The 17478-nt window shown below is 41.2% G+C and overlaps 1 protein-coding gene across 2 annotated transcripts in view; it reads right to left on the bottom strand.

Annotated features, from left to right (window-relative positions):
- Positions 1–17478, bottom strand: part of SEMA5A (semaphorin 5A) — a 400847-nt gene that overhangs the window by 19755 nt on the left and 363614 nt on the right. The window contains exons 16-18 of one of the 2 annotated variants that reach the window (XM_080679990.1): positions 17152–17169; positions 16769–16916; positions 1320–1545 (exon numbers count right to left, since the gene is read on the bottom strand). In XM_080679990.1, the coding sequence (XP_080536116.1) occupies positions 1320–1545; positions 16769–16916; positions 17152–17169 (392 nt within the window). The remainder of the gene's footprint in view (positions 1–1319; positions 1546–16768; positions 16917–17151; positions 17170–17478) is intronic. The other variant, XM_080679991.1, reaches the window with a different exon arrangement.

Genomic DNA, 17478 nt, shown 5'->3' with positions numbered 1-17478 from the left:
GTGTACTGGTGGCCCTCACTCACAGCCACTCATTTAAGAGCTTCCCTTAGACAGTGCGGGAGATTTCTTGCACTCCAAGAATTTACTCCACTTGCGTCAGTCCAAGGTGGTGACTCACCAGCTCTGTGGTTCCTTAAGGCCAGCCACCCTGCGTCTAAAGCTCTTTCTGTAAAAATGACCTTGATGGTGACTGTGCTTTCTCTATCACACTCACGTTAGGAGACTAAGAATTATAAACACAGATGTGCTGGGAAATATGGGGAGATGGTTGGGTGCAAGATATTATTACTATTGCTGTTCTCACCAAACCATGCTGTGAGGACCCATCAATGGGCACATGTTTTCTTTTCAGAATTGGCCAGATTGTGTGACATTAGATGAGAATGGTAGAAGAGATGGAGAATGATGCAGAAACGCCCAGGCAGAGGGTGGATTTTCTGGTCCACCCCAGAGCTTACCCCATGCTACTAATATATATCATTGAAGGGATTTATAAAAGTACAAGGGACAAATTGATTTCAAAGACTATTAAAGGGTTCTCATGTGCTGCATTCTTTTATTAATATATTCTTATTGATTTCAGAGAGGAAGGGAGAGGGAGAGAGAGAGAAACATCAATGATGAGAGAGAATCATTGATCGGTTGCCTCCTACACGTCCCCTACTGGAAATAGAGGCCACAACCCGGGCATGTGCCCTGACAGGGAATCAAACAATGGCCTCCTAATTCATAGGTCGATGCTCAACCACTGAGCCATGCTGGTCAGGCACACTTAAAAAAAAAAAAAATATATATATATATATATATATATATATATATATATATATAGAGAGAGAGAGAGAGAGAGAGAGAGAGAGAGAGAGAGAGAGAGAAAGAGAGAGAGAGAGAGAGAGAGAGAGAGAGAGAGAGAGAGATTTCTGTTTTCTTTGTCAAATTTTGAGATAAATAAAATAAAAAAAAAAGCTTATTGCAAATTTTAGTACCAAAAGAATTGTGGAAAGGTCACTGACCCTTCCGTTATATTTTCTGATACTAAATAAATCTCCCACAAACTACTGTGGCCTTGCTATAAATATAGTGTTATTTTGAAGGTTGAAGTCACAGGACCATCTCAATATGTAACTACATTTTTATAGTAAGGCTGTTTACTATCAATTTGCTATACAGCCAGTTCTGCTCTAGAGGAATGTGTTGTTAGAAAGATTGCTAAACCATAAGTCATTGAAAGAAAAAGTACCCCCTCGCTCTTCTCTGAGAGTAGAGAAAAGGTCACATGCCTGTCCATGGAAGTGGGTCAGACCCTAGGAGTCCCCACTCACCATCCGTGGAGCAGCCGCTGGTTCCATCACTGGAGCAGTACCGCATTTCAATTCTCTGTCTTCCCACTTCCAGCAAGTTTGGATCAGGGAGGCGGGCTTTGCACGTGTATCGAAATCGCTGCTCATAGTGGCCACCGTTGTCAGAGATGTTGACGGGTGTCCAGGGTGTCCAGGGCGTGGTCTTCTTCAGCTCAGGGCAGGGGTTGGTATTACAAGGCTGGTACTCCTGGGAGAGGAAAGGCGTGGGGTGTGCTCAGCACACAGCATAAATAGAGCCAGGCGTTTCTTTAGCGAAAGACAGGGCTCTCTAACACTTTGTATCTTAATATGCCCATCAGCTCCTCTACAAGGTTTAAAATCCACTTTTGTTAAATTAGGCATTTAAGAGAATGTTCTGTTTGCAACGCAACTCCAAAAGGATCTGCGCAACTTCTCCTGTGTCAACAATGAAAATGAGACAATGGACATAATCGTATGTGAATAAAAATCGTGATTCCCATAATTCATCTTCCTTTCCCTTAGTTTAGTAAGTGACCAAAAGGCTAATTACTCGGATGTTAAATTTAGCTGTCTTATCTAAAAGATCAAAGTTAACGTGATGGAACGATTACCTGTTTTTTGAACCACAGTATGTTCAGTTTGTGACTAGTGGATATTTTAAGCTCTGGAGTAACAGATTCAAAGTGATAGACTGACAGGTATCCAAAAAAGAATTTTTCACCAGATTTCCCTGGTTAATACCTCAGTGGCACTTGTCAGTTTCTCCTCCCTTCCCTCACTACCAGGTCTCTCCCTGGCACACAGGTTAGAAGGTTCTGGGAGCTGAGCAGAGAGGTCTGAAGGTTTGGCACAGTGAGTGCTGGGGGATTGGAATTTAAGACTACAATTATGAAGATCAATCCGGAGCACTAAAAGAGTTATCTGGCAAAAACTTTAAACTCTATATCCCCAGAAATAGGGCCAAATATAAGAGGTCCTGGGTTTGACTTTGGACAGAGCACAACACGGAGATTCCTCCATTTGACAACAAAGGATGTTTCATTAGAGGGAAAATCCACAACACAAAACACACTCGATTAAGGCCACACTTCTAAAATGATATTTATCCATGTTAACATACATATAAAATAAGAGATAAACTGCTCTCTACGCTGTATTATAAAACAGAGAACTGTTCCATCCTTCCCCTATCAATTTTTAGTTAAGCATTTTGATATGTACCCCATAGAGCTAACAAGAATTTCTCACCAGGCATTGTCCATTCACTGTGCACTGTGGAAAACGAGGATTTAGCCCTTAACTCCCCACCTCCCTCCCTGCATCTTCAACACCTACGCAGTCGCATCTTCCGTCATCATCATCATATGGTCAAGCTACACTTTGTTAGGCCAAAATGCAGTGTTTGCTCATAGCACTTGGGAGCACTAGCCACACCTGAGTGCTGTAAACCACGATCGATTTCTCTCTTGTGCAGTTCCCTTCCAATCCCAGTTAAGGGCTCATCTGTTTTGGGGGGTAGTTGTTTAGTGTCTATGAGCATGTCATTACTTCACCCCTGTCATGTCGTCAGACATAGAGAATTGTCTTTGTAGGTTTCTGGTTAGAAAAAATATCCCTTTAATATTTTTAATATTTTATTAGTGAATTTCCAATACGACAGAAAGTAGCCATGTGTGTCCACACCATCAGCTTTACCTGGACGTCTAGTAAAGTCATGATTTTGTCCCTATTCTAATGATTAGAACTAGATTTCTTCAGTCATAATGCATCTTTTCTTACTATTTTTACAGGGGACAATACTCCAGAGTTCTCTGTGTTGGCGGCATCATAGGCTTTTAACAGAAAGTATGTGAAGTGATCACCGCGGCGTCTCTGATGTAATACCCTGTCGAGGTGCTGCGCCTGTCCACAACAACACACACCGGAAGACAGACGACTGCATTTTCCTCCGTTTACAGCGTCTTTGATCACAGCATCTTTTGGATGCTGCCTCCCGAATGAAAAAATAGCCCCAATTCAGGCCATAAACTCAATGGTGTGAGAAACTAGGCAGGACACGTGTGAGCTCGCTCTATTTCACTTGAAATGGAAGCCACATGATAGGAATGCTTTAAACCTCATCTGGGATCTCCCGGGCTGGTGGCGTAGCAGCACTGTCATCCCCAGATTGAAAATGCCATATGCCACTGTCCTCCCCTTCCTGACTCTGTGCCCATCTGGCTGGGCCAGTGTCCAAGCTCCTTGCTGAAATGGACTTAAAGCATATGCTGTTTATTGACCCTTGCTTTAAAAATAGAGGTCTTTATTAATAAGTTCAACATCACTTTATGATGGCAAGGGCTACATGTGCCAGCGATGGGCATCACTCAAGGATAAAGAAAGTCAATTCAGGCTCATTAGACCGAAACCCCTGATAACAAAGTCTGTTCTTTTGTTCATTATCTCCTCAGAGCACACATTTTAACATGAGACACAGGACCTTCTCCTTTCAATTGCTTTTTGAGGTTTCATATGATGCATTCCCTTAAAACATCAAATTACGACATGCTGAGATAATTTTTAAAACAGTAAACTAAAACCAGAAGTAAATCACCACAAATGAGATATTTTAATGGCTAAAACAAAACCAAACCAAAGAAACCAGAAACTTGCCAGTCAGGTGCTGGTGGGCTTCCGAGCAACGGGAACTCTCCCTCCTGCCCTGCTGGTAGGGATGTAAAAATCACACAATCCCTTTGAAATCTATTGACATTTTCTTAAAAACTTACAAACACACTTGTCATATGACCGAGCCATTTCCCTTGTAGATATTTACCCAAGAGAAAAGAAAGTATATGTCCATACAAATACTTGTACATGAATGCTCATAAAAGCTTTATTTGTAATAGCCCCAAACTGGAAACAACCCATATGTCTATCAGCAGGTAAATAGCTAAATACTTCATCTTATATCCAAATAATAGAACACTACTTGACAATAAAAGAAATGAACTGCTGTTATGTGCACAGCACAGAAGAATCTGAGAATAATTATTCTGAGAGAAAGAATCCAACAAAAAGAAAGGACATATAAAATTATGGAAAATGGAAACTAATGTAGGGTCAGAAAGCAGAGAAGTGGCTCCATGGGACTGAAAAGCACACAATCCTTGAGGGAGTGGTGACAACAGGGAACAAGGAAACTTTTGGGTTGATGGACATGTCCGTTCTCTCAATTCTCCTGCTGGCTTTGGGAGAAGTTAGCTGCCACACTGTGAGAGGGCCACATGCCTGGCACCTGAGGGCAACTTCTAGGAGCTCCAGTGACCTCCAGCCTAAAGAAAACAGGGACCTCAGTCCTAAAATTGCAAAGAACTAAATTCTTTTTTTTTAATATATTTTATTGATTTTTACAGAGAGGAAGGGAGAGGGATAGAGAGTTAGAAACATCGATGAGAGAGAAACATCGATCAGCTGCCTCCTGCACACCCCCTACTGGGGATGTGCCTGCAACCAAGCTACATGCCCTTGACCGGAATCGAACCTGAGACCCTTCAGTCTGCAGGCCGACGCTCTATCCATTGAGCCAAACCTGTTAGGGCAGAACTAAATTCTTTAAACAATCAGAGAGCTGACAAGAGAACCCAGAGCTTCAGAGAAGTTTGCAACTCTGGACACTTTGACTTCAGCCTATGAGACAGAGCAGAGAGATCAGTTACATGGGCCCAGACGTGTGACCCTTGGAACTGTGAGATGATAAAATAAATAAATAAATAAAAAAGAATGCTGTTTTAAGCCACTAAATTTATGCTAATTTTGTTACATGACACTAGAATATTAATACATACTGATGTAAATGTATATTTATTTGTATATATAAAAAGGAATGTATTCTGGGACCCTGCTTTTCATCCAATACTCCAAGGATTCAATTTATTAGAAGATTCAAATGAAGTTGAATTTTCTTATGTCCTGACTACTTTGCCTCTTAGTCTGATCTCCCATTGGCAGGAATTTTCTTTCATAGAAACTCATTATCTTCCTGCTATGATATTCCTCCAATTATTTCTTATGAGAAAATTTCAGTTAATTTTAAAAATTACCATTACTTGCTATTAATAATACATAGAAAGTTGTTGATGAGAGTCCCACAGGTTATGTATCAAGTTGAGGTTAGTTGTTATAATTCATACTTTATTCAAGATGCCTGGTCCCATGCAGAATTTTTTTTTAATTCAGCTATGCAGAACTGTGACAAAATATACATGTTGACCATCGATTTGAGTTTCAATTTCACCAATTCCATTTAAAGCTTTAGATTTCTGTCCACTATGTGTGCGTGAAGTATATTGGGTATATGCCTTTTGCTTTAAGGGCACAAACAGACTCTAAGTGGTATTCTATTCATCCCATAAAAGAGCTTTTCCTAAAGTGTGTCTCTGGGCAGCTCATGGTGTGCTTCAGGAAAAAGCATCTGTTGTCAGGAAGGACTGAGGGGCCTTGGGTTCAACAAACATAAATGGGTTTCTTCAAAGCAAGCGAGATATAAACTGATCTTGAGCCCTTTTCTCAGACCTTCTGGAAAAACCAGAATTGAGTAACTGAGCAGATTGCATATTAGTAAAAGCTTGTCGAGGAGGATGCTACCTGGAATCAAACAAGCTCCCAAAAAGTGAAAGCAATTTTACTGTTGTGTGACTGACTTTACAATCAATTTCACTGACTCAAAAGAAAATGAGGGCGTGTCCCTGCGGTTCCGAGGTTGTGTGGAAGACCCCCGTCTTCTGCCAAACCTAACCAGGACATGAAAGATTGAAGATGGAGTCTTATGTTCATAAAATCTTTAGTCCATGTCGAATGTTCTATGTCCTTAGCCCATTGAGATGTCCATGTTCTAATGGGGAAGTCCTCTAAAATAAGCCTTCTTCAAGGCTGCTGGTGGTGGCTTTCCAGGGAGTGGATGAGGCCTAGGGGGATGGTACTTCATCAGTCTTTCTTCTCCAGTGATTCCACCTTTGAGCTTATTCCTAAGTTTCTACTGTGAAACTCTCTGATCACTTCCACGTTTGTGACCTTATGTGATAACCAAGGTATCCCACCAGGTCTGTCCAGGGGGTCTACTCCCTTCATGTCCATTATGTAGTGCCTCAGATTTCTCATTGATAAGTGGTCATAGAAAGACATACATCATGATGATTTGGGAGTGTTAAACCAGATAATGCATTTATAGTGATGATCAGAGAGTTTGGTATTCAGGGCATTGTTGGTGTGCACAGAGGTCTGGAAACAAAGACGGGGTACAGAACCCTCTGTCCAAAAAAATTCCGATGGTCATAAGAAGCCATAATTACTCTAGCAGTGTTACACACAGGAGAATGGATTTATCCAACTGGTAACGTAAGTATCCAAGTTTCCATGTATATCATTTCTTTCCCTCTATAATGTAATCATTTGGTGGAAAATTATCTTCTAAATTTGCTCTTATCTGAGTTTATATGAAACTGACTTTTTATCAGTTCATATTCCTTAAATAATTAGTTAAGATTTCATGCCCTAAAAGATAGCAGTAAGAACATTTATTTAATCTAAAATTCTGATATCGTGTAAGATGTATTTGGAAAATTCATTGTTAAGGTCAAAGTCCTTCTGTCATTTCATTTCACCAGTAGGGAAATATTTGGAACTCTTCGGTGTTTTCTTGGCTCTCTAAGCTGGGATCCCATTTAATGGATCTGGGAAATGAAAAACATGTGTGTTTTATCAATATCTTTCACAAGGAATTGCACTTTTTGCTCTTCTTTGGGCCAATTTACTGTGAGAAATTATGTTCCTCTTAAAAAAAGATCTATAAACAACCCCCATTTTATAATTCAAGTTGTATAATTATATTCCTATTACCTCATAAATGTTTCCTGCCAGAACTTATGGGTATTGACCTAAACATTTTAATTTAAACATTTATATTTTTGAAATTAAAGTCAAAGTAATAGTGCCCAAATGACATTTTCAATTAACAACAGTTATGCAAATGGAAGCATCATGTGATCTATCCATCCATGCACTCAGTCATTTATCCATTTTTCAATAATCATTGTTGAAGAACCTATACCTCTTCAAGGGATCTTAAATATTAATGATGAAAATAAGCACATGAAGCTCAAGGGAAACATGAAAGTGCCAGCAGTCCCATACCAACTATGTGTTAAGGGAGTTAAGATGTCCGAGGGACTTGACCTTCAATTAGAGGGCACAGTAACTGGCACTGTGGCCAATCTCATGAGTCACTCCCCTAGGATTCTCTGTCTGAAGGACCACTTTCACACCAAGGTGCATTGTCTGCCTCAATCACAGCACTGAAGGTGGGATGCGGCCACCAATTTAGTTGCCTGACTAACCTATTCTAGTAAAATGATCTATGCCCTAATAGTAGAATGTCATTGTTAACAGAAAACAATACAAAAGCCCTAGTGCAACCTTAACCACCTTAGAAAAAGTTTAAAGTCTTGATCACAGAAAATAAAAGACCAGCTGGTTAAAATATACGTTGTCAAATTAGTTGACTATTCATCTTTGTTTTTATATTAATGCAGTTAAAAGTGCCTGTGCCCCAATTTTATCTATGTTCCAAATGTATGCACAGGGTCCCTGCAATAACCCTAATGAAAAGAGTAAAGTATGAAGGTAGTCTGCTTAGAACTTGTGGCCACATTAATAGTCAAGGTTAATTCCAAGGTGTGGCCCGGTTGGGGTTCCCCGTCTGCTGTCATTATTCTATTGGCTTGTCTCTAAAAGCTGGGTAAAACTTTACCCAGAAGCCCCCAATCTCCCAATAAAAGAGATGTGTTTCCAACCTAAGGATAAAGGCTTTGTCCTTTCTTCAAAGAATCAGCATCTCAACTCAGTCATATAAGTATATAATGATTTTCACATGATCCTTCTCAAATAAACTATCACAAAAGTGAATACTCTGTCTAAATGAAGTGAAAACATCATAACAAGGTAATTTTTATGACTGATATGGATGGATTTATTTCTAAGATTTATAACCTTCTCTCTCAGAATTTAATTTTATGGCTTATTAATATCTTGGGGTTATAATTTAATTCACTTATTACTAACAATGCTATTGACACATTAGAATTTTTTTTCTCCACAGCCTAAACACATTTTTTTGCATCTGCTTGAATTGTGCGTTTCTTAACCTAAGTTTGGGCCAAAACTCTGCTACTTTCTTTGGTCCTCTTTCTACTTTCATCTATGTGATAGTCCGGAAAATAGACGATTAAGTTTATTAGAGCAAGTATCAAAGAAAACAGTCAGGCATCATGACGCCATCAATGTCTTTGTCACAAAGATGAACAGTAGAATCCCTGTCGCTCACCTGCTTTCTGAACTTGGCCCTGCTCCTGGCTGCCAGCATAACTCAGGGAGGGGCAAAAGTAGTTGTTTGTATGACAAATAATACAATCTATACTAATAAAAAAGTAATATGCTAATTAGACCAGGAGACCTTCCGGAGACCTTCTGGACATCCTTCCAGACAAAGCCATGGTGGCGGGGCTGAGGCAGAGGCAGTTAGGGGCAATTAGGCTGGCAGGCAGAGTGGTTAGGGGCGATCAGGGAGGCAGGAGAGCAGTTAGGAGCCAGTGGTCCTGGATTGCGAGAGGGATGTCTGACTGGGGATTGGGCCTAAACCAGCAGTTGGACATCCCCCAAAGTGTCCCGGATTGAAGAGAGTGCAAGCTGGGCTGAGGGACCCCCCCCCACACACACACACACACCATGCATGAATTTCGTGCACTGGGCCTCTAGTAATAAATAAATAATAATACAAGAGTAAATTCTGCGTTTCCTACACTTACACCTCCCACCCTCAATGGCTGCTTTCCCATAAATGAGGTCTGCAGTAGAATTAAAATATTCAAAATGTTGGAATCAAACAGAAGTTAAACATTTCTAGGTTTTAATGTACTTAACATATGGCAATGACATAACACAGTTGATCCAGAAGTTTCCTATAAAAAAAAGTAATGCCTAAATCGATGTTTAAAGACTGAGCTACATTATAAATTTTCATCTACTTAAATATGATCAGAAAATCATCTATAATAATAAAAGCGTAATATGTTAATTAGATCAGATGCCCTTCCAGATGACCTTTGGGACGAAGCCGGGGCTGCGAGGGAAGCCCGGGTCCCAGGTGCCGGAGGGAAGCTGGTTGCTGGCACCCAGGAGAAGGAAGACCTACTCTTGCATGAATTTTGTGCATCAGGCCTCTAGTTCTGCTGTAAATTCCTAAAATATACAATGGTGATTAAATAATGAAGTGGGTAAACTTCTTAGTTTGCTCACAAATGCATGCTATTATATCCATTCCTTAGGGTTTTTTTTTGTTTTGTTTGTTTGTTTGTTTTAAATAGGTTTTTATTGATTTTAGACAGAGAGGAAGGGAGCAGAAGAGAGAGACACATAAATGTGAGAGAAAAATGAATTAGCACAGCCCCCATCTGGGATGTAGCCTGCAACCTTGCATGTGCCTTGACCAGGAATCAAACCAGAGACTATTTTTTGCACGAGACAACACTCAACCACTAAGTCACACTGGCCAGGGCCATTCCTTAGTTTTTACCTGTACAAATTTTCTTTCCCACTACTATCACCATATAAATGCACTTTTATATATGAAAACATGAACATGTGATAGACGTCACTTGGTAATTCATATATTAAGATTACCTAAACCAACAAATGCAGCCACAAAGCTCATGTTCTAGAAAGTTGCTTCTCTTCTTCAACAAGGTAAGGATGTTTCATATTCAAAGCCATCTTTCAGGCCTACAGAAAGTATCCCAGTTGAAGTACTTAGAATTCTGTACTGTGGACGACATTAAAATTCATTTTTCTCATCTGGACACATGGCAAAATTTAAGCAAGAGTATTGACTGCTCTCTGCCTCAATTTCTATTCATTTGGGCAAAAAATCCTATAAGGTGGCTGAGTAAAACTGCCTGCTCTTCTAAAATATGACTCAAGTATTTCTAAACTGCTTTATTTTCTTACAAATATTAGTCTGTAAAATAAAGCAATAAGTGATATAAGGGTGACTGCAGACATCTAAGTTTTCTCTTATAGTGTGATAAAAAAAAGTAGTTTTCTTCCTTTAGACCATCCCTCAGTAATAGAGTTTCTTTGTCTTTATTGCACCATGAAAGGCTCTACCCACAATCAGACAGAACATTACAGTCAGGGGAGTAGACGTGAGGTTTGTTCAAACAGGAGTTTACCCGGGCAGGCAGGAACAACACCAACAGCTAGGAGCCTAAGTATAAATTTAAAATATGTACTACATAATTATATAAAAAGATATAATTCCATAAAATTATAACAATATAATACTCGAGAAGGCCATCATGAATGGCAGTCATGGTGCCCATCTAGAGAAACCCTGGGCTAATCAGTGCTTCTAATTGCATTTCTGTGGCTCATGCTACTGGCAGAGTGAAACAGAAAGTGCTTAGCTCCCCAGATAACTCAGAAAATCAGATCAACGGCTCTGTCTCAACCCCTCCCACCTCATAGCCTGTGTCCCAGCCACTCAGCACTGTCCTGAAGACCCACAGTCACATGCTGTGGCTTCAGGCCTCTAATGGCATTGCTGCCACTGCTGCCTTTCCTGAAACATGCCAGCTTCCTCCTAAATTTACCTGGAAACTCTGCCTCCTCCAGGGTGCCACCACTGGGCCCCGGGCAGTCACAAAGGAAGGATGCAGCTCTGCAATGACTGGTTTGCACAGGGGTCTCCCTCACACACCGTGAGGTTTCTGCAGACAGCGCTACCAACATTTCATTTTTCTCTTTCTGGCCGGGCCCTGGACACTTGCTGGTCCTCACACCGCAGGTGCTCCACCAGCATCGGACCTCCCAGCGCTTCCACAGTCAAACAGGCGCCAGTGGGGTCCACACGTCAGAAGCACGCCACAGTCTCTTGTGTGATTTTGGTTAACTTGTCCTCAGTGTTCAAAAACTTTGTAAGTACTGAATAATTGTTCAATCAGTAAACGGTGTACAAACTGATAAAGATCAGGAAGCTCTGGTCCATGTGGGGTGGAGGCCCATGCAGCTGAGCACCCCCAAGGCCACCTGCAGGGCCCAGCATGGTGCCATTGCCCAGCTCTGCCATGTATGAATGCCACACCATGCCCCAGGACGTCTTTAAGTAACAGTCTCTGACCTTCCAGACATGGACAAGAGAGCTGGAGGGAATCCTGGGGAGAACTTATTTTCACCCTTGACCTCATAACTCTTATTTCTTTGTTTTGCTATATTGACTTGGCCGTGATCTCAGGTACAGTAGGGAATATTAGAGCGGCTGGCAAAATCCCTCGCCTTTTTCCTGACGATGCACCCCACAGCCTGGTACTGAAAACCTTTGGAAATGAAGCAAATGACTTTCTAAATCTGTGTCTGGTCACATAACTTCACATCCTCCCATCACCCGAATGATGCTACTTAGAGCTCCCAGTGTGTACCCCACATCTTTTGATCCACATCCTTCACTCATGTTCCTTTATCAGAGAAGCTCCCACGCTCCTCTCAACTTGGCCAAATCCTGGCCACACCATGTGGGTGCCCTTGACCCAGCCACACATAACCACTCCCTCCTGTGGATTCACTGTTTTCTCTTAACTGCTCCACTGGCATTCCTAGATTCTTCCTTATATCCTAGTCATTTGATTTATATTTTTTTCTCTTAAGCTAGAAAGTCATATCTTTGTGGTTAGGGGTTCTATTGCCTGCCTCTGTGTATCTTCCAAAGTGCCTAGGACAGTTCTGTACTAGGTATTCAACATTTTTGGTTAACCAAATACACAGATGAAATGATCTGAAAATACTATAAAGAAAAGGATGACAGATCAGTAACCGAGGTCATGGAGAATGTTCTTTTCTTCCATATGTAAAATTGTATAGAAATTAACAATACCATAGGAGATCACACCAAATATTAGACTAATTAATTCTCAATGAAGACTCATGTAGCAGGCCTGACAGTGGTACTAGCAGTTGCGAAAGGATAAGAGAAAGAAGTCGATGAAATAACTTCATAAGGAAGCCTGCCTAGAGAACCTCAGAGGGCTCCTGTGAGGTCTGGGCTCCATGTGGCTGCCCCTCTATTTCTGCCTCACTCCCTGTTGAGAGGCACAGGTTCCTGTGCTGCTGGTTACCCATGCGGGGCCTGAGCCATTTGTAAGTAGATTCCACAGCTTCCTTCTTTCAGGCCCTGCCCCTTCCTTCTCCCACACAATGACACTAGAGCTCCTTGGAAGACTGCTTTCTAATCGTCTCCAACTGGGCAGTTTCATGGGACGAGGATGGACTAGAACAGATGTGGGAAATGTTTCGCATCGTGAAGTAAGCAAGATGCCAAAAAGGAGTGTGTGCGATTTTACTTTCTCATACCGCTTGGCTTGTAAAGTAATGCGAGAATGTGACATGGTGGGAACCAAGTCCAGCTTTAAGTGTCTTTATTGCAATGATTTCTTTCAAACCAGAATCTCATGAGATTCTGTACGTCAAAGAAATCTAGGGGAAAAAAGCATGCTGCGGAGTGAAATGAAGAGACAACTGTTCTAAGAATGTGTGCTTTGGGGGCAAATCATCTAACCACAGAACAAAATAATCAGGCTTTTATTCTTTTCCGACAAATGTAGAAGGCTTTTAATGTAGTATTGTGCTTCCGTTTAGAAATATTATAATATCTACATGCAGCACTAGCTTCTTCACATAGAAGAGGTCTGAAGTAGGCTAAAGTTCTTCGAAGGCTCGAGGATTACTAAGAGGATAACACTTGAGAAGAAAGAAATAATGGTATCTGTGAAAATAATCCATGTTTTGAAACCATTTTTTCATCCTCTAACATCTGTCACTTTCCCCTTTACTTAATTACAAGTTGCTTTGAAAATTATTATGTGCGTGAATTGTTTTAACATCTGAAATTATACATGTTCAGAAATTCTACTCCGATGAGATAATAAAATATGAAATGCAAATCTTAAGTAAAACACTAATTAAAAGATAGTGTTGATGTAATTAAATATTAGATTACTTCTCCAAAAGGAAGAACTGCCTGCCCTGAGCCAAACCAAAAGACAAGAATAATGTGAGCAAAACTCATTTGAAAGTCCTTGGCTGCACCTGCATACATGTGAACTAATTCTAGAGCACGCCTCTCCTTGCTACATGGAGCTTGGTATTAAATATATTGTGAAAAACGGCATCACAAATAAAAATAGGCATTGAACAAACTGACACACAGATAGTTCCGTTCAAGCTCCTCAAGTGAGGACCCTGTCCAAAGTTCTAAGCAGGCACTGTGATCCCCTTATTCACCCTGCTCTCCACAGAGCCCATCAGGGGTTAGAAGCGTAATCTTAATATTTATTAAACAATGATGGAGTCAAATGGGTCAAAAATCAAGATGCTCAGATTCTGGTTACATCAGTGTGAGCTCAGGCAAACATCTTTTCAGAGTGTGGTGTATGCAGGCCTTGCAAGCCCGAGTAAATCGAAGGCAGGCCACACTACAAGAAGCACAATCAGTTAAGTAAATGACAAAGCCTTTCTTAAAGGAATGTCTCAGCAGGTTTGTTTGCTTACATATTACCTTGATTTTAGCGAGGGTTCTAGAGCTGATGCAATGCTGGCCTCTTCAACATGGAACCTAAAATGGGTCAGACCCCTGCTTCTCTCCATCTTCTCTGTAAGCTGGCTCAGCAGAGTTACTATCAATGTATACCACAGGTCTCTGATTGGGAGGCCGAGTGGCAGGATGTTCTCAAGCAGCCACAGTCCAAGCTGCTATAATGCACGAAAATGACTCCGGGAAACACAGCTCCAGCCTGTGCAGTGAGGTGCTGGACTGACATAGGCTTTTTAAAAATTGGATGGGAGATGGAAGAGCCCAAAGATGCAAATCAATGAAAGAGCTCAATCTTGATGCTGCAACTCGCCCTTTGCCCCCGACAGGAAGCACTTGTCTTCCAGTGAGAGGGACAGCATCTTAGCACATCATATAAAAGCCAATTTGGCTGGATAACAAATTGCTTTTTAAAAATTAAGAGAGCCTTCTCTTTAATTACAGTGGCAATTGCCAAGTGCAGCTAGAAGCAGACAAGAGGAGCTACAGAAATTGACCAAAATAAGTGCCCAATTTAGCAGGAACATCAAATCGACTAGATGATTCAAGGAGTGTTCTCTATGGATAGATAATCCATGATTAGCCCAATAGTGTCTTCAGGGCTACAATCAAAGATGGAAGATGCATTTGGAAAAAAGAATATTTTTTTACTGTGTTTGGAGGAACATCTACTAAGACTTTACATTTAGAAAGCCATACTTAATTATTTTGTAGCAGTTAAAAATCTGGCATAATTTAAAACAGAGACCTGGGGTTCCCTCTTTTGAATAATGGCAACTGGGTATTTGTTATGCTTTTAAAAAATCAATTTGTTCTGTCTATACTATATATCAATGTAGACCTACCAAAGATTTTAAAACACATGGCCATTTAGTGGAAGAATACTGTTTCTGTGTTTACCTAAGTACATTTAGGTATTTTAGTGTCAGGGACAGGAAAAGCTTTATCAGGGACATTATTGGTAAACTGTTAAGGGAAAATCTCTGTGTGTGTCTCACTAAAGTCTCTTTTATAGCAGAGAATCTCTACTCATGACAGCTTCTCCTTCCAATTAACTTTGCAATGACTGTGTTTGAATTATTGGCAGAAACAAGCCTGATTATTTTGTGGAGCCACAGAAATCTGTGCAAAACTCTATAATCTGTCTTAAAATTCTATAAATGAAACATTTTTGTGAAATCCTCCAGACGTCCATATCAATTGCAATTTCCGATATTGCAAATAATTTACATGTTCTAGAGACAGACTTTTGATGGATTAATTCCTATAATCCATCATTTTCCTTTTCTCTCCCTCTGCATCATGCATCATTCTTTAAACTTGATCACCGAATTTTCAGTGCTAAATTTCGGAAAACTTATACTTTTGTGGCCACCTGCTGTACCACGTGATTTTGTGAACTGATATTAAGTCTTTCAAAATACTCCAGCTTCTTTTAGCAAAATGTGACATTTTGACTCTGACCATCTTTCATAACTGCAAGCTCTTCCCTGAGATATAACAAAAAGAAAGCAAATTTTGCATTCCCACGCTTATGAAGGTGCAATATCAAGGTTCAGTTAGGGAGGCCGATCTGTTCCCTGGCAGAAGAACTTGGAAATACAAGTGCGTGCATTTTACAAGCACAGTGCAGGGGAAAAGTTCAGACTGTGACCTTCATGAAGATCAAGGTCCTTTGTTAAACTTTCCTGGTAATGGATTACATAAAAATTTGAGATCAAATCCAATAGGCACAGCAATTAAGAAAGAGCATGCCTTTGATTATCAGTTGTGAAGTGGCATTTGAGAGGCAGCTTCCATAGGCGGGAAGGAAAAGAGAAAGCAGACACCTCAAGAAGTAGCCCATGCGAGGAGCCTGGGCGAGAGGCCAGCACCCGGGGAAGGTGAATGAATGAGGTGCAAGCCCAGCAGCCTCCGTGGCCCACGCACCCTGTCACATGGCACAGGGGGAGCAGCAATGGGCCTTGGGGAAGGCACTCGCACAGGAGGAATTTTATTTGAGAGTTTAAAGTGTTAAAAGAAATATGACTTCTGAAGGCAGAAGAAAAAACCACTAGTTGTCGTTTATTCCCTCTGAATTGGCGCCTTTGTGCTCTGAAATGATCCCCGAAAGTCTCTCAGTCCTCAATTTCTTCTTGGGTTTATCCTGCATTCTATGCCTCACTGTGGCTCACAGAGACCTTACCCCGTGTCCCCAAACCAGATATATGGACCAGAATTAAGGAGGCCAGAGTTGCTGTCATAGCTCAGAAACGGGAACTGAAAATTAATAAATATGAGAATATTTAATGCAAAAGGCTGAATTTCCAGTATTTCCTGCAAACATTCTCATTAACCAGAGAAACCTGTCTGATTCACAGCATCTAGTGTGTGCAGAGCACCTACTGCCTGGACATGTCATGTGTACAGAGCATTTAATGTTTACGGAACATCTAGTGTCTACTGAGAATCTAACATTTGCAGACTACCTAGTGAGTAAGAGCATCTGACACCGGCAGAGCATCCAGCGTGCACCAAGTGTCCACTGTCTAGTCATGTCATGTTTGCAGAGCACTTGGTACCCACAGAGCACGCAGTGTGTACAGATAACCTAGCGTATGCAGAATATCTAATGTTTACACACGTGTTTGTAGAGCCTCTAGTGTTTGCAGGGCACTGAGTGATTGCAGTGTATCTTGTGTGTTCAGCGTACTCGGGCAGGAAAACATCCAGTGTGTGCTCACTCTGCTCTCCCAGGTCCACGCTGAGGGCTGGGGATGAGTAGGACTCTACTCACCACATTGCAGCCGGCACAGTCGGGCCCATTCTCGCAAGTCCTGCGGCGAGCCTGAATGCCGCCCCCGCACTGGGCTGTGCACCGCTCCCAAGGACCCCAGCCCGTCCAGAACACGTGCGGGGGGCACAGCAGATGCTCATTGCAGTATCTGTAAAGGAGAAACGGAGAGGAAAAGGAAACTGCTTAAAAGTGTAATGTGAGGCCCCGGACCTTCCAGGCTCCGTCCCTGCACCAGATGTTGGGCACATGGGCATGCTCGGCGTGGAGGGGCTTTTGTATTTAAAGTGATTGCTCGGTGAAGGAGGCAGATGTGGCGCTGGCCATGCTGTGTGTGCACGGACAATGGAATGCACGGGAGACAATGAAGAAAATGCTAAACTCACAATGCAGAATGGATCTTCCTGTGCAGCCAATTAAAGGAGAAACAAACAAAACCCTTCAAATAGACACCCAAAAATGAGAACACATAGAAAATACCTAGGTAGGGCATTTATCTTCTAAACATAACCATTGAAAGATAAAGCAGGTTATGAATACAAAGTCAGCAAAAGTGTATTTGGATTTCATTTCTCATCTCTGAATCCAATAAGGCTCATAATCCTGTTAACGTAATAAGTTAAAGAAAAGTTAAAGCCAGATTTTAGCATAAAGCTTCATGTCATATACTGCTTAGGTTACTGCATTTTTTAATTTATTTGCAGACTCCCAGA

The sequence above is a fragment of the Plecotus auritus genome (genome assembly GCF_963455305.1).
Source record: "Plecotus auritus genome assembly, chromosome: 7".
Lineage (NCBI taxonomy): Eukaryota > Metazoa > Chordata > Mammalia > Chiroptera > Vespertilionidae > Plecotus > Plecotus auritus.
The sequence above is the reverse complement of the archived record's forward strand: the minus strand, read 5'-3'. Positions and strand labels throughout refer to the sequence as shown.